We start from the raw sequence: 24,165 nt of genomic DNA on the forward strand, positions 1-24,165 counted from the left end.
GAGATTACCGCGTTTTACCAAGAGATAAGGAAACGTAAGGCAGGTCCAGTGACTGTGCAAAATACCTCGCGGCAGATAAACTGCCGTTTGAAGTAAACACCGGGGGAAATTATACGCTGGGCTAATCGTACACCTTAATTCTCGTCGCCGCAACAAAAACAGAGTTTGCTTACTTTTGCTTTAAAGTTCGAGCTCATCAAACAGGCATTTCGTGCCACAATGACGGACTACAAACAAGGTGACACGAAGGTCACACCCACGCCCATCTGAAAATTTGTCTAAGCCTTTAATCGACAATGTGTGTGCTCCAGCCTCACTGAAAACACATCTTGCGGTTAGATTAGGCAGATACGCAGAGTATAAAACCGTACATGCACAGGCAGATTGCAGTGGTGAAGATGAGGCCCACTGTGTGCTTGCTCTTTCTTTTGGCAGCCGGTGTCCTGGGTCGCCCGGGAAGACCTGGAGCACGAGGGCCTCCCAACAAATTCCCCAAGGACTTCATCTTCGCAGCTGCTACCGCGTCCTACCAGGTGGAGGGCGCCTGGAATGAAGGCGGTAAGAACTCTTTGTCTTCGCGCCTGAATCATTCGGTATTACCTACGCTTAAGCACCAGCATGTTCTTGTGTGTTAAAAGACAGAAATGCCGTGGAAGACCTTTCTCATGTGCAATTTGTCAAGGTGATAGTTTTTCTCAGTAAGACATTTTAAGTGCATGAATATTGCGAAGTTAATGGAGACATTGATCTGAATCAACACCTGCAGACATTTGGTGGCAAAAGTAGCTACTCCAGATATTAAATTTCTTACTAAAAAAGATAGACAAATAAAAAGCACGATCGATTTTGCGCACGTACAACGACTGCGGTTATTCATGCGAATTACATGTCATATGAAATGGCTGTTTATGAGGCAGAAACTGGTGTAATTGTTTAATATTTACCGGGGCCAACTTCTTTGATAGCCGCACGGACTCCCATTGAATGGGACATTGTAATGTTGCGAACGTAAGTTCTTCAATCGAGAACGCGACCTTATATTCAGACAGTTGTTTGAGTCTAGTTGGGCCAGTACGTTCATGAGTCATTCGGAATAAGAGTAGTGGAATTACATGGAGCTCAAATAGAAATACGAAACACGACAATGATGTGGGCGATGAATAAAACAGAGAAAACCTAATGACTACAAAGACTATTAATTAATATTATTCGGGAAAGGGAAAACTACAGCATACGGACTGGATGACATTGTCTTATCTTCAATGACTTTGAAGTCTGTTCAACCCGCTATGGTTTTTACTAATGTGTGACTTGATGAATGCTTGTACTGTGTCGCAAGTATCTGCATTTGACGTCCTTCGAAAAGTCCACTCAGCTGAGACTGCGCAGTAGTGACTGAAAAACAAATGGATATTTTAATCAAATAAATTATTGTAAGTGTGCAGGAAATTTTATTATCCGTAAATTTCTGACAGTTGTGGATCGTATCGCAACTAAAATATCTTGTGATGCTTTTGAAAGAGGCTGAACAGGGGAAACGGTATGACAAGTATATAGAACAATGTTTGTTTCGTTGGTCGAGTATAACCTTGGGTGTAAGGTACACATGATGCAAAACTAAAACGGAATAACTGCCTTAAATGAAGGAAGCAGGGAAGTCAACGGGCAAATCATTACAAACTACAAGCTGTTTCAAAAGATGCATCTTATTTCACAACACTGCATCTTTGTGTGTATGAAGGCTGAAACTTGGGGTCAATTTTAACTTTCGCATCGAAAGTAAAAGTTCACTTTGGCGCCAGCTGTAAGGTGCCAGTTCATGTCGCGTCGTTACCAGCAGGGGTCACTGTGGTGCAGCTATCTAGTTCGCTCGCTCGTTTGTTGCACAATTTGTGTTGAGTCGCGATGCCGATAACACGACAACAAAAGTAGTTTTGTCTCCTAGGTCGCATGATCTCAAGATTTGCGAATTTTTTGTGGAGAGTAGTGAAGGACGCCGCTTATGTGCCACCCTTTCAGCAGCTTTGGGCGTATTACGACGCCGCACAGAAATAGCAGTGAACGCAGTAACTTCAGACATGGGAATAGTTTGAGTATTGCCTTAATTTTTGACGGATTAACCGACAGTGGTAAATAAAGCGGTCTAGACGGAACTCCGGTCAGAACTGATGTCGTATGCTGAACGTGAGGTAAAGGAACAAACAGCCCTTTATCTGCCTTTGGTGTGAAACTCGTCTTGCTCTGGGACAGAAATTGCTATCTAAAGCCAGTGCTGGACATTCTGGACCTGTTGGAGAACGAATAGTCCGGACGGAACAGTTTTTCTTTTCTTTCTTTTGCTTGTGCCTTTTTCCCACAATGACACAAGGTCGGCAAGGTTAAACGGATTTGGCAAGGTTAATTTAAGGGGTGGCCAGATGCCCTTCCTCCCGCCACACCGTACCCCCTGGGACAGAATTACTGCACCCCAATTATCTGTGTCTAGCGTAATCCATGGAATAGTGTGAATGTGTTCCGATACCTGCGAGCCGTGCAACTGAGGCGGGACGTGGGGACCAGCCCACTATTCACCTAGCGGGATGTGGAAAACCGCCTAAAAACCACATCCAGGCTTGCCGGCACACCGGCCTCCGTCGTTAAGCCGCTGGCCGGATTCGATCAGGAGACGGCGCGCCTACCTGAGTCCAGGAAGCAGCGCATTAGCGCTCTTGGCTAACCTTGCAGGTTCAGTCCGATCGTAACGATATTGGAAGCAGAGTTTCTCGCATGAGACATTTACTCATTACCACAAGAAAACTGGTTCATTTAAAGCGGTGAAGGAAGATATGCTGACAACTGACCATGAAACACTGGAAACTTCTTTTGATGAATATATTTTCTGCTGGTATATGATGGATGCACGGCATCATGTTCATCACGAACGATAGAAAGCCTTTTGGAGTAACTTCGTAGGCCACTAATGCTGCAAGCTCCGGGAGACCTTCCCATGTTTTAATGACGTGGAATTAGTTCACTGGTCCAGGCAACTAGATCAAAGAGTCAGAACGGCTCCATCGAACTGCAGGACATTAAAGTTCTGCAGAATTCCTTGTCAGATTAACGATGATAGTAACATTACCAAACTTGTCATCTAAGATGCTGTTTGTCGAGTCTGTCTAAATCTCTGGCTAATTGCTGCGAGGAACTTTCGAGAGTAATGAAGTGGCAGGACTGCTACATAAACTTACACCATATGTGAAAACCTTTCGTAGGACCTGAAACAACATCAGAGTCGATATTCACGTAACGTGCCAAACGACGAGTTTTGGCGGGGTGCTGTCCTCACATCCAAACACTTCGGGAGTGCCTACCACAGCGAATCACAGAAAAGCAAAATAGTCTCCAGGTTTTGATGGAATCCCAATTCGAGGTTACAAAGAGTACTCTGCAACATTGGCCCCATACTTAGTCTGGATGTACTGAGAATCTCTCTCCCAGCTCAAAGTTCCAAGTTATTACAAATAAGCGCAGGTGACTAGTGTATATAAGAAGGGCAAAAGATTGGACCTGCAAAATTACAGAGCAATATCTTTTACATCGGTCTGTTGCAGTATCCTTGAACATATTCTCTGTTCGAACACAATAAATTTCCTTGAGAGGGAAAAGCTTGTGTCAACAAAACAGCACGATTTTAGAAAGCATCATTCGCGCGAAACTCAGCTTGCCCTTTTCTCAAATGAGATCTTGTGAAACATGGCTGATGGGCAACATGCGGATACCATATTCCTACATTTCCATAAATCATTTCTCACGGTGACAGACTGCCAAGGTTAACGATGGTACAAGCATACGAAACAGGTTGCGAGGTATGTGAACGGCTTGAAGACTTCTTTAGTGGCAGAACCCAGTATGTTGTCCTCGACGTCGAGCGTTCATCAGAGACAAGGATATCGTTATGAGCGCCCCAGGGTAGTGTAATAGGACCGCTGTTATTTTCTGTATACACAAATGATCTGGCGGACAGGGTAAGCAGCAGCCTGTCGCTGTTTTCTGGTGATACTGTGGTGCAAGGGAAGGTGTCGTCGTTGACTGACTGTAGGAGGATACAAGATAACTTAGATAAAATTTCTAGTTGGTTTGATGAATGACAGATGTCTCTAAAGGGAGAAAAACGTAATTTAATGCCAATGAAACCCAAAACCAAATCAGTAATGTTAGACTACTGTATTAGTAGGGTGTTGCTCGACACAGTCACATCGATTAAATGTGCAGGCATAATGTTGCAGAGCAGTATGAAATGGAATGAGCATGGTAAGGAATGTAGTAGGCAAGCGAATGGTCGACTTCGGTTTATTGGTAGAATTTTCACAAAGTGTGATTCATCTGTAAAGGAGACCACATATAGGACATTCGTGCGATCCATTGTTGAGTACTGTTCGAGTGTTTGAAATCCACACCAGGTCAGATTAAAGGAAGACGTGGAAAAAATTCAGAGTCTGGCTGCTAGATATATTACCGGTAGGTTCTATCAACACGTAAGTATTATGGAGATACTTCGGGACTCAAATGTGATTCACTGCAGGGAAAGCGATGTTCTTTCTGAGGACTACTATTGAGAAAATTTAGAGTACCGGCATTTGGAGCTGACTGCAGAACGATTCTGTTGCCGCCAACGTGCATTTCGCGTAAGTACCACGAAGATAGGATCAGAGAGCTTAAGGCTCGTACAGAGGCATATAGATAGTCGTTTTTCCCTCACACTATTGGCGAATGGAACACTAAAGGAAATGACTAGTTGTGGTACAGGGTACACTCCGCCACGCACTATACGGTAGCTTGCGGACTATGCATGAGCTGTAGCATATATTTCATCCACCAATACTCCTCCAACCGAATTCTTTTAATAAAACCGAATAGCGTTCTCATTCTAAACATTTTATGATATGTATTTTCTAACCGCTAGTATCCTGAGATACATGAGCAAAGAATCTGTGCAGAGTGATATTCAATGTAAGTTGGTGGCTGGAGAACAAAATAATTACCCTCATTTAATAATTCTTCTTTGTACAATGTTTTAACTGTTGATCAATATGTGTTGCAGGAAAGGGTGAGGGCATCTTCGACCGTATGTTCCACACAATTCCGAACATCACCACCGATGGCAGCAATGGCGACGTGGCGTGTGACTCCTACCACAAGTACGAGATAGACATACAACTCGCCAAGGATATGAACGTGAGTGTTTTTCGTAATTGTATTACTCTTACAACATAATGGTGATCCTCTACAGAATTGTGATCTATTTTAATGTCTAGTGAAATTTTTGATTCATTATTTAACGATACACAAAATAAGAGCGCCGTAGCTTCAAAATTCGTAGGAGTCTGAAAACTGACGATGCTTGTAATGCGCTGCTTGAGATATCAATACTGATTTCAGGCTTGTAGATAAATTGAAAATCAAGAACATTATTCACTCGGTAGCCTTCAGTAATAGTAGTCTGATTAATTACATTGCTTGGCAATTGTTAAGGAATAACTGACACTTGCTAAGGAATAACTGGCAATTGCTATGGAGCAATCGGCAAATGTTGCGGAACACCCAGCCAATAATAGCAAAAGGAAATATAGAGGTCGGGACGGGTTAACTCCAGAGAAACCCGTTCCCGAATGTCCTGGATGCATTGAATAGTTCATGCATCAGGGTGTTTCACGAAGGTCGTCGTCGAACCTTTTAGCATGACATTCGGGCTTGTGGTACGGCAACACGTCTTCGAGATATCATTTGAGTGGACGAGCAGATGGAAGGCTCGAAGCTGATCGGGGTGTCACTACTATGGCCACAGTGATGGGAGCCTACAAATGTGTCATCTAGCAAGTAAAAAAGGCCGCTGAAGATGAAGATGCCATGCGAAAGCATGCCCGTGGTTGAAGGCAGACCACCACACCGAAAAAGGATCGATACGTAGCCCTGGAGGGGAAAAGAAAGAGACATCTCACTCTTAAGTAGATCGCTGCAGACCCTGCAGCCACTACCGCTGCCCGTGCCTCTACCCTGAACCATTTCGCGGCGATTAAATCAGGCTATCTTCTACGACCAGAAGCCTGTTAAATGCATCTCACTACAGTCGTGCCACGGTCGGTCAAGAAAGCGTTCGCTGGTATAAGGAGCATGTTGGCTAGGGGCAGCAACAGAGGTCCGGAGTCATGTTATTCGATAATCCTCTTTCTCTGTGGCAAGTGATTCTGGCCACAGGTTAATGCGGAGAAAGAGGGGAACACGTTACACACCACAGAATGTTCATGAACGTCACTGGTATTGCCTAGGAGTTTTGGTGTTTGCAGTCGTTATGCACAATGACCGAACACCACTGCATATCTTTGCGCGAAGTAACAGCACAGCGGTAATGCAGGGAGACTGTTCTAGATCATCTCCGTATGGTTACGGGAGTAGTAGGTCCTGACTTGCTCTTTACGGACGACAGTGCCCACTCGCACCAGAATGTTGAGGTGTCGGACACACTGGAAAGTCAAGATATTGAACTTAACGGATTTCTCTGTATACTCCCCCGGCCCAAACCCTATACCCCATGCCTGGTATGCTCTTGGCAGACATACTGCTCAACGAACACCGTCTCTCCTAAACGTGAAATACCTCAAAATCGCCTTGAGACAGGGATGGAGCAGTATCTCCCAAGGACGCCTCAACACTTTTGTAGCCATTATGCGTAACAGGTGCAAAAAGTGCATTAATGGCCAAGGATGACATACTACCCACTGAGTGTCCGATATCAGTCTTTATGTCGGTAGTCTGATCAGTGTCAAGCATAAACATTGTTTATATCTGTTACCCTGCTTTCTCTCCCTCCGTTACTGTGTTTCATGTCATCCATTATTGCCTATGGTTAACTAGTCTAGCTGTTCCTTAGCAATTATCAACCAGTGTATTTATCATACCTAAAGGAAAAACACTAAATAATTCATTGCATATGACTATTGTGTGTCGTAATCGACGCCAGTATGATGTAATCATCAACCAAAGAATTGAAAAGGATGTTAAGTCAATGTCGAGCATCAGGACACTTTCTGTATTGTATAAGGAATAATATGTGGAATACGATTCGTCATCAAATTATCCGAATTTATTATCCTCAACTACGAATGTTTGGCTATGTATAATTTGATGAACGAAGCATTTCCTCTGGTACCATTCTTAAGCTACAAGTCTGCCATTCTATATCATAGCCTTTTGTCAGTAAATACGCTGAGGCTTGCAGAAGTGTTACATAACTAAGAGGTGAGTGATCAGAGAGCCACGGCCTTGCGTCGGTTCAGCAGTACCGATCGGCTAGCTCAGCTGGTGGAGAGTAGCTCTCACTAGGAACAAAAGAAAAGAAATAACTTTCGCAGAAGTTTAGAAAAATGTCGGTTGTTTCGTAATATCGTCATGTTCTGCGAGACACAAATGTAGAATTCAGTTAATTAACTTGTTCTTTGAGGGAATAATTCAGAAAAAGCATTTTTGTAGGATAGCTGTAACTGAATGTAGCACTCTCTTGAAACGTATGAAATACTCAAAAATTATGAAGGTATTTCTACTAAATGTTCGAAATTGCGAATCAAAACGTAATGTACTTAATCGTTTAAAGATTACTATTGCGTTTAGAAGTGCTTATTCTATATTAATATCATGTTCTCTGTTAACAACTTTTCATAATTATAAATCGTCGTTTCACACTCAGAGCAACGGAGGAAACAATGAGTGTGTTAGCAGTTCTTTCGCGTGTGTTTGTGGGTGCTATAATCATAAGAGGTCGTCTGATTCAATGTTGAGAAAGTTTAATTTAATTATTTATGTACTTAGTTACGCTGATCGGTATACGGTCTTAAGGCCATCGCTCACAGCCATTCAGGCTTTCCTCCTGAGGTTCTCTTTCTAAACACTGACGCCAGTAGTAGTCGTGTTCTAAACACCTGAAAAATAATAGTAATGAAATACAAATAATAGTAATAATCGTAATGGTGATAATAATGAATATCATAACGTACCTAATTGATCGACGGAGGGTGGTGGAGAGCGCTAATGCGCTGCTTCCTGGACTCGGGTAGGTGCGCCGGCCCCAGATTCAATCTGCCCGGCGAATTAGCGGGGGCTGGTATGCCGAAAAGCCTGGATGTGGTTCTTAGGCGGTTTTCCACATCCTGCTGGGTGAATACCGGGTTGTTTCCCACGTTTCGCAACAGTTACATGACTCGCAGGCATCTGAAAACGTTCGTATTATTCCACGGCTTCCACTGGATGCAGAGAGCTGGGGTGCACTAATCTGGTCCTGAGGGGTATGAGGTGGCGGTAGGAATGGCATCTGGCCACCCTCTGCACCTAACACAGCCAAATCAATAGTAACACGGCCAACTCCACTTTGACGCAGGACAAAAACACCAAGAAAGACAATAAGAAATAACTAATTACAAGGATCATACTAAAAGAGGCGAAAACACATTTTTAATATCGCAGCAGTTTGGCATCTAATACCAAATGGTTACTAACAAAGACTGTGACAACAATAGGGGAGAATAAGCTTAGTTAATTGATGGCAGCGTCATAGTAATAGCGATAAAGGATGGGGAAAATTGAAGAAACAGGAATGGTGAAAACAAAGCCAGACAAGAAATAACGTGAATTTATAGGAAAAAGTAGGGACGGGGTGGAATCGTCAATGCGGGACAAGGAATGTGGGGTAAAATTACATTCGTGGACAAAAAGAAGACTATTTAGTTATATCGACAGCGAATCTACATTAGTGCTAACAAGCTGAGTAAAGTTAACATATCATCAGTTCGAGGAATGGTTTGAACAACACAGTGCTTCATTAGGCATGGTCGTATGCCGATACCTACCTGCGACCTTCGAACTGACTTACACGGCCAGGTAACATATAAAAACTTAAATTTCGTTTTGATTGCTGCACGATTTTCGATTATACGTAGGCTAGTGGCCAGTTCCACATGCCTCTCCATACCGCATCCTGTGACGCGATTGGCAGAGGATGACACGGTGATCGGTCGGACACTATTGGCCCGTCCAAGGGCAGAACAGGGAACTTAACCTTTACCTTGCTAGTGAGTTTGTTCTAGAAATTAAATGGAAATGACTTACAGACTATTTTAGCGCTATAAAAGGATACATCACAAGTTTGGATTACACCAAGTAAACCTAATGCTGAGTTCGTGAAAAATGAGTAGGGACAAAGTCAAACGTAATTTGAAATTCTAAGCGAGTCTGTCAGCATTGTGTTTGTGCCGTAGGTGGACGCATACCGCTTCTCCATATCGTGGCCCCGAGTTCTCCCCACCGGAGACGTCAACAACATCAACCAGGAGGGAATCGATTACTACAACAAGGTGATCGACGGCTTGATCGCCAAAGGCATCACTCCAGTGGTAAGAGCAACCTCAGTGATCCAGTTTCTGTACCTTGACATTAGATCACTAATCAAAAGTGACGTCACACGGTGGTGTATATGTTTGTTGCAGGTGACGATGTTCCACTGGGACCTGCCACAGACACTGCAGGACATCGGGGGGTGGCCCAACCCTAGGCTGGCAGACTACTTTGTTGAGTACGCCAGAGTGCTCTACGACAACTACGGTGACAGGGTAAGCGACAAAAGAGTGTTCTGGGGTTACAAAACCGACGTACAATTAAGCATTTATCTTCTTATTCAATATTACGCTGGAATTAACTACTGAAATATAAGGAAAAAGGCATTCCATCAACAGTTAGTCGTTAGAGACTAACAATATGTAGCTTAATAGAAACGACGCTGTCTTGACATAGAAAAACCAGAAGCAGAAAAAAGGTACGAGAGTTCTATTGCGATGAAATAGATGTATTGAAACTTGCAAACGTGATGGTACGTGGGAACACAGTCTTATGACTGTCTATAAATATGCCTCTGACTGCAAAAATGATCTTCAATTTCGTTTATTGAGCCATGATCGATTTCGGTGCCACTATCACCACCTACAGTTGCAGCTGTTCACATTAACAAGCATTTTAATGTAGTAGCGCAATGGGCCACTGTTTCTCCTTCTGACTGTCCACAGAAAAAGTCATATATTCCGAGAACTGTCGCTGTCGCTTGTTCATTTAACGCTTCTTGCGTTTGCCTTATGCCATCCGGAATCTATATCACAGTGACGAAGTAACTTCATCAAACCTACGCTAACTCTAAAAACAACGCTGCGTGTTCTATACACACCACAAGGTGCACGCAACAGAAGTGCGTGCGCACAATGACGCTATTGTATGGAGTGTCATGTGGTACAATGCTACTTGTTACTGTGTACTGGCACACCACATTCTGTCTCACGTGCACACCACTGTATGGTCTGTGGATTTCTGGTTTCGTCCTCTAAACGTAGGTGATCTTAGTTCCATCTGCATGTGGCCCCATCTCACTGTCTGCACTTAGTAGCGCGTCAGTTGCTCAACCAGCTGTTGGTTGCAGATATCAAACATTTATCGCTCTACCACACAGTTAGACTGAGGTGATATCCAATGGATTAAAGTAAACGAACATTGGATGACAGCTATAGTCCTGTTTAATAAACTTACCACGTGTTGTGTGAGCAGGTGAAGTGGTGGCAGACGTTCAACGAGCCGGCCAGTTTCGTCTCAGGCTACTCTGGAGGCTTCCTTATCGCCCCGGGCATCAACTCGTCAGGCGTGGGAGACTACATGGCGGCCTACACCCTGCTCAAAGCACACGCTGGGGCCTACCGCCTCTACGACGAGAAGTACCGACAGACTCAGAAAGGTAAATATCGTTCGTCATTATGGCTCCGCTCACGAAGAGTGAAGCAAATGTGAGCCACGTGGTATTCAAACTTGAGTAACCATCTTTGGCGACCCGGTAAATGAAATTCTAAAATCTTTTAAGAAGATCTGTTTACTGTAAACGCAAGTCTCATATCACGCAAGTCATGTAGTGAGCGATCTAAACAAGTGAGGCCTATTAGGTTTGATTAGTACAGCTCGTCCCATTTACATTATACGAACCAAAGATCACAATTTGCCTTTAAAAGTCACTTCACACCCTGTACGTCACAGCGTCTACAACTAGGTATACACTAAGCACCTCATTGTATGCTGGGGGGTACTTCACATCAATATTAGCCTGTTCTTATTCTGTATATTTGCAGACTGAAGCGACGAATGAAAACTTGTACGAAGCTCGAGATTCGAACCCGGGCCTCCAACTTACTAGAAAGGTGCGCTAACCACTACGCAACCGGGCACAGTGACTTTACACAACTACGTGGACTACCCTAGCACGCCTCCTCAATGCAAATTCCCATTCAAGCCTCAGTCCACTCGCTATTCTCCGTAAACTCGAACAGCATTTAGAGGAATTTGGTTTGAGGAGCGGGGCGTGATAGGGTAGTTCAGGTAGTTGTGCAAAACCACTGTGCCACGTTGCGTAGTGATTAGCGCACCTGTCTAGTGAGCAGGAGACCGCGGTTCGAATCTCGGCCTTGGTACAAATTTCCATACATCGCTCCAGCATGCATACGTGCGATATAGATATTTGAGACCTGAAAAGGTTTCTGGAACCATACAGTCTCATTTGATCATTCCTATTCTATTCCATTTACATATGGTGTGGGTGAAAATTGATTGTCTGTGTGCCACTATAAACTCTTATCGTTCTCTCACGAACGCTGTGCAAGATAAAATAGCATTGTTGCGCAATAAACCTCGATAACCAATGTTACAGAATGTAGTACTGTTAAAGAGGAATAGTAAGCTTATCTCCTAGCAATCAAAAAAGTCTCTCCCTAAAACTCTGTATCAGCTCCTAAATTTGTTGAATTCCTTTATTTTTTTTTCACGGAAGCTCAACAATGCCTTACTGAGCTTGATCTTCTGCAGAACACAAACTGATAACCGCTGATGCAGAGGTCTATCTAAATATTTATCAGTTTAGTGCTAAAAGCAATCGAGTTTAGATGTTAAGACGACCGCTGAAGGCAACTAACGTTCGCATTGCAGTCCCACAAAGAGCAGTGTAGGTTTGTTAAAAATATAATTTTTATTAGGTATTAGTTCCAATTTTGTATGTTGTGCCGCACTCAGTGCCTGTAGAATAAAGACGCACTTTCTAACACTAATCGCTGTTGCAGTACAAATTCATGGTGCAACGAATCGTTGTGAGTCGTTACGCCCATATTCTGTTTATACACTCGTTCTGAGGTTAGCAAAATGTGGCGTCCCGGTAACCAGCAACGAGAGATGTTTAGATTAACGTCCGCAATGTATCAGTAGTACAAAAATAGTAAATCGCGAATTGGTGAAAGGAAAGAAAATGGTTGGAAGGGGATGGTGGTTATTGCTTTGTCCATAATTAAAATTAATATTCCTGAGCATATTGGCTCTAATAAAATATTACATCGGACAGTAACAAACAGAAATCTAATTTACAATAACTTTGTATATTATCACATTGGCATTATCCCGTTGGATTTCCCAAACACAACGACTCATATGTAGTTCTCTTAAAAACTTAAGGATCTTGCCATCACATGACATGTTATATCAATACATTGCAGAAAACCCTGATTCGAGTGCAGCATTGTTCAGCTAGATATCAGATCAATGAGATACACACTAGATATACGTCAGCACTGAGTGTGCAAGTTCTGTACGAAATGTCAAGTTTTACCAATACGCAAGACACTGCGCAGAGATTGCGCATGACATTTGCAGATAGAGATGATGACACATCTTATTTGGTCGCCGCGACGGAATTCACAAATATTTGGTCCATACAACTTGTATAACTACGAATCAGTATTACACTGTCTGATGATGTTGATGACTAATGGTTTGTCACCAAACACCGTGGGCATCAACGTCCTGCTACAGGCCTCAACATTTCATAAAATTGTTTCATTTCGTCTATGAGATTAGTCCTCAGCGCCCTTTAATGTGAATACGCTCTTAGCTTTTGAGAGAAGTTTGTGAATAACTTTCAAACCATCTTTGACTTCCTCTGGGTGAAAATTGGGGACATGATATTCATTTCAGTTATCTTTGCTGTCCTATCTCTGCGTATTAAATACACATACATTTCCTATCTTTCAAAACTGTTAAACATGCTACCAATGCTTTCTACTTACATTAATTTGCTGAAACGTCGTCCACTTGTTAGTGCCTCGTGTGTTGTTTCTCTTAGCTATCGTACAGAGTGTATAACTGGCATGTATCTCTCTTATCACAGGAAAGGTCGGCATCACAATTAATAACATGTGGTATGAACCCGCCACCGACTCTGCAGCAGACATTGAGGCAGCAGAACGCAAGATGCAGTTCTACGTAAGTACCAGGAACTCTTATAACCTTTCCTGTATTACAATAAGGATGTTACTGCCCTTCAGATGGATTAACACGGTGTGACATAACATTATGTAGACAACCAGCCATCCAACGTTAATTCCTGGCTAAATCTGAAGAACTGTTTCTTCAGCGTTTCATTCATTATGAGAGAATGTTCTTAGAACCATTCTTGTGTTTTGCTTTTCTAATAGTGATCAGACAATGTTATGTCATAAGGTCCAAAATATACTGTTCAAGACGAAATGCAACCCACTGAATGACTTTATTAACATTGTTTATAGTCCTTATAGTCACGAATCAACATACTAAGGAAAGCTACGCTCTAAGACAAACAAGCTACGTACCATGAAGGAATTATCCAAATGGAACAAATGGAACGGAAATCGGTAGATGGGTTGTACACGTACAGACAAACAAATGAACGCAATTTCAGAAAAATTGAATGTTTTCTTCAAGAGAAAGTGCTTCACAAATTGAATTCGACACTAGCGCGTAGGTTTACTTCTGGGCCTTATGCAAGCAGTTATTCTGCTTGGTAGTAGTTGGCAGAGTTTCTGCTTGTCCTCCTGAGGGATATCGTGCCAAATTATGTCCAATTGTTGCGTTAGATCGTCAAAATCCTGAGGTGGTTGCGGGGTCCTGCCCATAATGCTCCAAATGTTTTCAACCTGGGAACATCCGGCGATCTTGGTGGCCAAGGCAGGGTTTGTCTAGCACGAAGACAAGCAGTAGAAACTCTCGGCGTGTACGGGTGGGTATTATTGAATTGTAAGCCCAGGATGTCGTGCCATGAAGGGCACCCAAACAGGGTATAGAACATCGTCGACGTACTGCTGAGCTGTAAGGATGCCACCCATCCAGCCATAGGGGTCCTGCTATGAAATGAAATGGGGCCCAAGACCATCACTCTTGGTTATCGAGCCTTATGGCGGGCGGCAGTCACGCCAGTATCCCACCACCGTCCTCGGTCTTTCCAGACACGTTTTCGGTAGGGAATCTTATTCCTGGAGTAGAAGCGATGGGATGACGCACTGACTGTCAATCGCCATACGGCTTGACAATCAGGAGTGAAGGTCTGGGGTGCCATTTCATTTCAAAGCAGGACATATATTGTTTTCATCCACGGCGCCCTTAGATCACTGCGGTACGTCGACAATATTTTACGCCGCATAGAAAAATTTTGTAGCAATATGGGCAGTGCTCTCCAAGCATCTCGGGATGTTGCGAATTTAACGCGCCAGTTGGACTGACTTTGGCGCGATATCGCTTGGGGAGGACTTGCAAAAACTCTGTCAGTCAATGTTTAAAGGCCGAAGGCAGACAATCGTGTTATTGACTTGATCAATTTGGCAAGCACTTTCTCTTTCATAAATCATCCAATTTTTCTCAAATTTTAATCACTTGTTTGTCTGTACATGTATGTCACTTCTACAGATTTCCGTCCCATTCGGATAATTTCTTAGAGGTGTGGTTTTTTGATTTTTTTGCCCTTGTGTGTAACTATATGTTTTGGTCACTTATGTGAACAATTGCATCCGCACAATAAAGCTAGATTCTACACATACACAGAAAATATTGCGACTTTTTCTTCCATGTAAAAAAGTTATCGAATTTTTTAGAACGGATGTTCCCTTGGATTTAATTCAGTTCCATCGTCAATTCCGCTTCTTACTGTTTCAAACAAAAGGGATGTTAGTGATTTCAAAGATATAAATCTGTTGGGAGAACACGAACATCGAAGAAAAGGAATAGGAGTATTGGGGTTTAATGTCCCGTCGATGACAAACAAATAGTTCAAATGGCTCTGAGCACTATGGGACTTAACTTCTGAGCTCATCAGTCCCCTAGAACTTAGAACTACTGAGACCTAACTAATCTAAGGACAAATTCGGGAAGGGGACGCATAGTGCAGGAAATCGAAAGGTTGGTTTTCAGTGGATCCAGCCTAGTATTTGCCTCAGTTAGTTTAGGAAAAAATCAGAAATTTTGAATATGGATGAGAAATACAATTTGTTTCTATAAATCTGAATGGCTACATGAGAATTTGAACCAACGTACTGCCGAATGAAAGTACAGTGTCTCACCTTCTGGACTGCCTCCAAAAAAGTTTCTTAACGCATCTTGGAGATTTAGAAATGTATATAGATAAGTGCTTTTATTTATGAAGGAAAAGCTTCTTACAGAGCCTGCAGACCAGAAGTATAAATAGTTAAACGAACAACAAAGCACAATGCACATGTTGTCACAATGCTGTGCGTTAAATATGGCGCATATGCTGCCAGCTACGTAGGAAGACTTCGGCTTGCGCTACAAATCAGGCTGTTACCACAACCTTATTTACAATCACTACCATTCAGATGGTTCAAATGGCTCTGAGCACTATGGGACTTAACTTCTGAGCTCATCAGTACCTTAGAACTTAGAACTACCTAGACCTAACTAATCTAAGGACATCACATACATCTACGCTGGAGGCACGATTCGAATCTGCGACTCTAGCAGTCGGGCGGTTCCAGACTGTAGCGCCTAGAACCGCACGGCCACCCCTGCGGCAACTGCCATTCACTTCACAGTGGTTTACAGAGTATAGATGCAGATGTAGATTAATGCGCATCTGTTGGCTTCACCTACAAACAAATAAATCGTCACTTTCAAGCCTTACTTATGTGTATAGCTACCCTACAGGCCAGCATTCACCATCCTTATGGAAGTCACATGCCACATAGTACAAAGATCAGGGGCAAAGGAAAAGTCTGTACAGTAATGGAGAACGCAACAGGATCATGCCTGGAAAAGTACTGTGGTGTTCAAAGTAATTTTGGCACTTATGCAGTTTAGCAGGTACGGAAAAAATTTTTCATTCCAAATGTATCTGGCTTGGAGAGCTTTGTGGGTGAATATGTAAAGTTTGTTGGTGATTGTACTTTGTATTTTCATAAATAAAGTGATCTGTAGCGTAGCCCACTTGAGGTTAGGTTGGGAGTTTTTTTTGGAATGTGGCCGCGGCAGCGGTCGCCTATGATTTGAAAATACTGATTAGTTGTGTATTACGCAATGTTGCGTCATCGGCAGCGCAGCGCAAAAAAATTTAAAACAATTTTTTTGATGTAAATAATTGACTGGGGCGAAAATAAATATCATATTCGTAATCAGCGTATCAAATTTGACTATAATCGATCAAATTTTGAAAAAAATTGATAAATTTTTTCCGTACCTGCTAAACTGCATAAGTGCCGGAATTTTCATATTGATGACTGCTTTACTGTAGTCAACACCCACTTACAGCCTATTTCATTAACAGAGTTTGTCTGCAGCTGTATCACAGAAAATCCCAGAAGGGTTCAGAAGAACAGAAACTGTCGCAGATGATTCCAATTGATAAGTACTGCAAGCGAGCAGCTTGCTAGAGGAGTCGAATATAAGTCACATGAGCTCAGCTTCACATGCCTTAATTTGCAGCATGTCACTATTGGACATGCCCATGTCGTCAATCGTCTCCTAGGTTCCGCATTGACAGTGTGACCAACACTTAATTACTTTCAGTACTCTTTCCAAGACTAAAAGGAATTCCATTCGTTTTGCCAAAATCATTTTTCGCATTCCAAATATATGCAACTATTTAACTTATGATCATCTGAGACAGTATGCGTGGAAGAATTACTAGCTTAAGATTCTGCACTTTGGCTACTGATTTCACCTAAGGAATTTATGTTCCAGTCTGGCCTGTACAGTCACCCGATTTTCACGGCCAAAGGAGACTGGCCTGAGGTGGTGAAGCAGAGGATTGCGGCAAACAGTAAGGCTGCGGGCTACCCCAGGTCCCGACTAGTGGAGCTCACACCGGAGGAGGTGGAATACATCAGGGGTGAGTAAACGACACCAGCCACAGCTAGTGCGGTCTGCTGCGCTTGTTCGTGCTTCAATTCTGTCCATTATAAAAGGTTCTTCGAAAGTACTTTCAGGGTTTCAGATGACCACAGCATGAAAACATCAAGAAATACGAAAAAACTTCTCGTATCAGCGGATATAGCTTGTCTCCAAGTTTCTACTGGTAATATGCGCCGTGCCATAGTTGGAGAGCGCATAACTATCGGCAGGTATTTCAGAATATGGCATGTAATAGATTGATGGGTGCATTTCTTGTCGCTGAATTCGCTAAATGAAAGTCAGTTGTGACGTTCAGCGTCAGTTTCGCGCCAGATATCGTTTAAAATCTCCAACGGACAGAAGAATCCATGAAGGTACGACAGATTCCGGTAGACTAGCTGCTTATGTAGTGTGAAGGAAACAAACTGTCCAGGACTATCAGCAGAGACAGTGAGCAATTGTGGGGATCGTTCGTCAGGAGCCTTAAGAAATAGTCGACACATGCGAGCAGAGAACTGCAGATACCACAGTCAAATGTCGCCTCATCCTATACAATCGTCTGCTTGTGAAATCATACTGGATTCACTTGCGTGCACTGACTGCTCGGCAGAATGAGCTTCGTCCTGTCTTTTGGAATGACTTGCAGTAACACAGAAATCGATTTTCAGTGACAAAGCCACATTCCATGTATCTGGTAAGGCGAATTGTCATAACGTTCATGCTTTTGACACAGAAAATACATAAAAAGATTATAGAACATATTCATGATTCACTTACAGTTAACTTCTTGTACGTCACATCCTCTTCAAAAGCTTTATGAACCATTTTTCTTTGCGGAGAAAATTGTGACTGGTTTCATGTACTTGGTCACACTGCAGTAATGGCTTATTCCACCGTTACAGCAAGACAGCAGAGATTTCATTTTGCAACATGATGGTTACCTCAGTGTCGAATTGCTTCAGCGTTGGATTGGTCATACGTCCCTATCATAATGCTCTTCTTCTCCAGTGGTCCCCACAGTCATCTGTCTTTGATTTATAATTTTGGGTTACGTAAAAGACAGTCTGTTCCTGCGTCTGCCATCTCTAAATCTGAATAAGTGACAACGAAAGATAATTAGTGCAGTCGCTGATATCGACCGTGACTTCTTGAGATCCATATGTCAAGATTTTGGCTAAAGTATTGACATTTGCCACGTAGCAAGTAGTGCTTATACTCAGCACCTGTAATAAGTTAAAAACTTGGAGACATGCTCATGTCACTGATATGTGTCTCTTTTCTGCATATCTTGCAGTTTTCGTGCAGTCCTCTTCTGAAACCTCAGAGATACTTATCAATAATCCTGTTGGAATGCCAAACACAAATCACATTTCTACAGCTAGGAGTCATAGGGGACCGAGCTACTTACACTCAAGTAACACTTCATTGTTTTTTAATTCCTCACTCTTTTTCGTCAAACAGGAAAGACTCTCACAATGGAACAGTACTTTTCTTAATAAGAAACGTTAGGGAGCAATCATACCCAAACCGAAAGTTCTATCTTGATATTGCTCCCATGCACTTAGGAAATACTGTAAAGTTTTTCTGTATTTTACTTAGAGGACTCCACTGTTTCAGTTGCATTCGGGGCCAGACTTTTCTCAGGTATCAATGTTAAGGATAAGGAATTAACATCATTTTATTCTTGGAAAAATATCGAAGTGGAAACAAGACCAAAATGCAGGGAAATGTATTCTTTTGGACGACATGAAGCGATAATAGTATCTTGAGCTTCGCCGTTAATGAGACTCTGTTGGATTCAGTTATGTTATACAAATATCAGGAGATGAAAACATGGAGGGGAATGAAGTGACTGATCATGTAGGTACAGTTTGTATAACTTGAGCTTCATACTTTGATTCACTGATAATGCTGATAAGTCTTTGACCTGTCACTTCCAGAATTGATTAAGTGTATACAAAGAAAGGTGGAGTCTCAGCTTTATTTGATGTGCACATGAGTATGCGAGAAACTATTTAAAATCTCTACTAACAGAGCCTCACAGGAAATAGGTAATATCTCGCGAATATCTACAATGAGAATTCCAAGAACTAGTACCTGGAGTATGATCAAGAAACAGGCTCCGGCATTGGATGTTCCGTTCTCGTAGATACAATTCAGATAAAAATTAGTCATATAACCTGTCATTGAATATAATGCTCTATCCGTAAATGGAACGAAGGATCTTCTGCATATTGCAGCTAAAGGACTAACGTTCCTATGCAGTGTGCAGCTATTATCACAGTATAAAAACACATAACATGTTCTCTAAGAGTACCAAACAAGTACTGCCTGTTATCTTCATGAACTGATAGTGAATTTATCTTGTTTGTAATAGTTATCAGTCGCTTTTAAGATTTTGACCCACAAAAAATGAATGGGTGAATTTATCAGGTATAAAAATTAGAAATAAACCACATCATTTCAAACTCATGTGTATGTCAGTATTGCTGGATTACACCATTCTACCTCACTGGTTACCATTGGGTGTTATAGAGTATTCTTTTGTTTTGTTTTCATTACTGCGAAATTTCTGCCCTGGAGCAGTTAACAAATGTTTGCAAATCTATAGCCAATAAAAAATGGATCTTCAGATAACACAATGATAAGAACGAAAATGTACAAAGACACAGGACTATAGCGACGTCTCGCGATAATACTTTACAAGCATTTGAAATTAGTTTCACAATAGAAACTGCACAGTAATGAAAACAAGATAAACAGATATTTTAATTAATTTAATAACAGGTAGTATGGTGATCTTGCCTTTCAGACTATTTTTGGTGACCGTGAACCTTGACGCAACTGAATATTTCGCGTTTTCTATCGATAAGAGAAAAATCTGTCAGCTTGCGCGATTTATGAAGTATTTTCTCGATCCGTTAGTTGCATGGTTAAACAAACTTCTACATTTGTGAAAATGCTGTATCAGCTATAAGTACGTGTGTGACAGTGGACAATCCGATTTCAGGCACGTCTGACTTCTACGGACTGAACCACTACACGGCCAACCCAGTATCAGACGGCTCCAGCGGCTACGACCCCTCCATGGAATTTGACGCGGGCGTCGTTATCGGGGAATACACGGACGCACCGCAGGCGGCATCCACCTGGCTCAGGGTTCGTAGCCTCGCTGTACAGAGAGTCACTCATTTCTGTCTGTCTTGTGCTTTATAGCTCTGCTCTGTGATACATTTAGTGAAACCGAACGAGAGACTTGCAAGATAGTACACACAACGTCCTCGATTATTTGTTGTATACAGTGTGTTTCAAAAAAATTTAAACGAAGTTTGGAGGCAAGTTCCTTACGACGAAAGAAGAAAAGAAATTCATATAATCATATGTGCGAAAATCCTTCGTTTTCGAGTTATTGATGGAAGTTAACATTCAACGACTTTCCAGGTGCAATCTAACAACGGCACTTAGCTATGCAGCCGTTTGACTCATTGCAACCTAGATGGTGTTTTGTTGCCAGGGAGACTTATTTACATTCGTCATTCGTCTCTCTTCAACGTGTCCATTGTGTGTATTTACTAGAAGTACCGAGTTATCTAAAACTGCTTCTTTCAAACATGACAGGATGTTTATTTCGTGAACGGCCACACATGATTTTTACATACAACCACACAAATGTTACTAGATACAAGGCCGCACATCTACGTTAGACGGCTTTTCCAGAGCGAAGACAACTCAGTCATCCAGCCTCTGGTGCTGTGTATCGGTGCGTTGCCGAGTTCAGATCCTTAGCATCACAGGTTGTTAATCGAAAAAGACCACGTGTTGCTTATACGCTTGACAAGAAAAATCACATTCTATGGGCTATCGAAGAAGAGCCTGACATCAGCGCAAGACATGTGGCCCTGGCATATCGTACTTCTCCAAGGTCAGCATGGAAGATTCTTCACGAACCACTCACGTATCCGTACCATCTTCAACTTCTGCAGGCCCTCACGCCTGTCGATCACGCACCAAGGGAGAACTTTTGCCAGTGGTATGTCGCAAAAACTGCCAATCCATTGTTTGTCTCTTCAGTTTTGTTTATAAACGAGGCAACGTTTAGAGGACGTGAAACAACAAATTTCGGCGACCAAACCATATGGGACGATCTCAGTCCTCATATTACAAAACAGGCTAGAATCAACACCAGTTTAATTGGATGAGACTGTCTGGTAGGGTCATACGTTCTCCAAGCATGTCTTACGAGATCTGTCTAAAGGGACTTTATTCAGGACACACCAACACCTAATAAAAGATGTGACCCTGCAAACAAGAAGAAACATGTGGTTTATAAGTGACGTAGCTCCAGCACATTTAAGTCTCAGTGTAAGGGATGCACTGGCTGGTATCTACCGTGACAGATGTACAGGTAGAACAGAACCAGTTCCATGGCCTCAACGTTCCTCCGACCTCAGTCCTTTGGATTATAATCTTTGGGTACATCCTAAGCAATTGGCCTATGCAGCAGACCCCCCTCAGATGCATAAAAATCTTCAATGACGCATCAGGGAAGGCTGAAAAACCCTTCGAAACCATCAGGCAGTATTTGTAATGGCGCGACAGTCTATGTTTTTACCAGTGCATGCGTATTTAGAAGCAAGAGGGGACGTTCCGAGCATTTATTGTGAGTTAGTGACTCGATGGGCTTCGATTACCTAAGCAGGAAGTGTTCATATATAACTTGAAAACGGATTTTCGTACAAAAGTTGATGTGTATTTTTTTCTTATATTGGTGAAAGGGACTTGTGTGAAAGTTTGTGGAAGTATTTTTGAAACACCCTGTATACCCCAGTTTCCTATCATCTCTACAGTTCATATATCCTACAGCTCCCTCTAGTACCATGGAAACTACTCCCTGATATGTTAGCACATTTGCTATCGTCCTACCCTTTCTTCTACTCAGTATTCTCCACATATTCCAGTACTCGTCAGTATCCCACAACCCATGATTCACTTCCATTCTACGCTGTACTCCATATGTAGACATTCAAAAAATTCTTCTCCAATCTGAGACCTATTTTGGATACCACTGGACTCCTTTCAGCGAAGAATTCCCTCTTGCCTGTGATAGCTCGCCTCTTACATCCTCCTTGCCTTGTCTGACAAGCGTTATGTGTCTTACAAGATGGCACAGTGTCTTCCCCCTGTCTACCACAAGTTTATCGAATGTCACATGTCTACTACATGCAATATTCTACAGTAGCTTCACGTTTTAAACAATAAAAGACAAGGCAAAGGGAAACACCTGAACATTTCTACGATGTTATCCTTCATGCCAGCACGTCTAATTGCCACGTTACTCTTTCAGAGCACTCCTTGGGCCTTCCGCAAGCTGTTCAACTGGCTCGCCCAGCAGTACCCTGGCTACCCGATCTTCGTCATGGAGAACGGCTGGTCCGACACTGGAGAACTCGAGGACCAGGGCCGAATAGACTACTACACGGTGTGTACTCTGTCCATCTGTTTTGATGCACAGGACATTATCAGAAACTTATGCTGTATTTCTTCAGTAGGTTGTCAGTGAGAATTTTTTGGAAAAGTAGAAAATCCATACAGAGGTCACATTTTTTGAAAAATAGATGAAATTATTGCTGTTGCGTAGCATATAAGGAGACACTGTGGACACGTCACACTCACAAATATTTCTCAACAACATTTAAAAAACAATTATCGTGTTATTTGTGAACATTGTGACAGAGCTCTCTGCAGTGGGACTTTGTAAATGTTGCACTACATCATCGCACCCATATTTACATGAAACAGATAAACAGTGTTGGATTCGTTTTTCTGTTAACGTGGTTCCATCATCTTAACCATTACATGTATTTCATAGCTTCTATTTATGAAAATATAGGTTCTTTTGTTGTTAACAGAGCTACTTGGCTGAGATGCTGAAGGCTATTAATGAAGACGGCGTCGACGTCATAGGCTACACAGCCTGGAGTCTCCTGGATAACTTTGAGTGGGGCACAGGATTCACGTAAGTAATTCAAGACAAACGTGATCAATTGCTTTCAAACATTGTTCTTAATACTATGGGCTATGACGTTCTCGGGGTATCTCAATTAGATAGCATAAAAAATTTACTAATTCCAGGAGTACATACGCAAGATGTGTGTCTTGTAAACGTAAATGCTACGTGCACATCTGTTATTACACCCAATCATGTATATGTAACGTGATAACTAAAAAGATACACTAATTGCAGCCATTAAATGCTTTCACTTCATGTGCAGCTTGTTTAAATATTATACTTTTCTGTTGTTTCAGGACAAGATTTGGACTTCACTATGTGGACTTTAATGATCCGGATCGCAAAAGGACGCCTAAGGCATCCAGTAAGGTCCTTGGACAGATCTTCAAAACGAAAACACTTCCAGCTAAATACCTGAAGTAATGCCTGAGAATGTGTGCACTGTGGAAACAATAAAGAAACTGTATTAATTACTCACATCATGTATTTTCTTCTCTATTACACCCACTTTCCATATATGACTTACGTAAAGAGTATCTTCGATCTCCACCTGAGGACGTAATTTCCCATAATCTGGAATCGTTTCTCTGGAATAAGGTTGAAAAATGAACTGTTTCTGGCTCAGAAAGTTCTGAGTTAGAGTCCCATCAAACAAATTTTCTGAAGTTTTATCTGTTTTCCGTGAATTTCGAAACACTTAATACTTAAATACTTACTATTGTAGCGTAATTTCTTGTTTCTAATAGGAAATGGTACACGCCTGGTCCATACAATCCTTACTCAACAACATATTTTTTGGTATAGTGTAGATCAGTTCTAGATCGATACAAGTATCTTTCTCCAGATTCGTTACAACAGTAACGAATCATCGTTGTTGGAGTTCGGGGTTAAAAATTTCCCCCACTACTTTC

The 24,165-nt window shown here is 42.1% G+C and overlaps 1 protein-coding gene across 1 annotated transcript; it reads left to right on the top strand.

Moving 5' to 3' along the window:
• Positions 1-371: 371 nt before the first annotated feature.
• On the top strand, positions 372-23,677 carry LOC126413062 (myrosinase 1-like). Its single transcript, XM_050082958.1, has 11 exons — positions 372-558; positions 5,081-5,214; positions 9,285-9,419; positions 9,513-9,635; positions 10,615-10,798; positions 13,262-13,356; positions 17,095-17,242; positions 20,255-20,403; positions 22,589-22,723; positions 23,154-23,260; positions 23,551-23,677. Exons 1-11 carry the CDS (start codon positions 372-374, stop codon positions 23,675-23,677), a joined length of 1,524 nt encoding a protein of 507 aa, XP_049938915.1.
• The last annotated feature ends 488 nt before the right edge of the window (positions 23,678-24,165 follow it).

Source organism: Schistocerca serialis, chromosome 7 (assembly GCF_023864345.2).
Source record: "Schistocerca serialis cubense isolate TAMUIC-IGC-003099 chromosome 7, iqSchSeri2.2, whole genome shotgun sequence".
In the NCBI taxonomy this organism is placed as follows: domain Eukaryota; kingdom Metazoa; phylum Arthropoda; class Insecta; order Orthoptera; family Acrididae; genus Schistocerca; species Schistocerca serialis.

Coding starts and splice junctions, on each gene's coding strand:
- LOC126413062 (XM_050082958.1), top strand. CDS start 372: ATGCACAGGCAGATTGCAGTGGTGAAGATGAGGCCCACTGTGTGCTTG. Junction 559..5,080: donor GGGCGCCTGGAATGAAGGCG/GTAAGAACTCTT, acceptor TATGTGTTGCAG/GAAAGGGTGAGGGCATCTTC. Junction 9,420..9,512: donor CCAAAGGCATCACTCCAGTG/GTAAGAGCAACC, acceptor TGTTTGTTGCAG/GTGACGATGTTCCACTGGGA.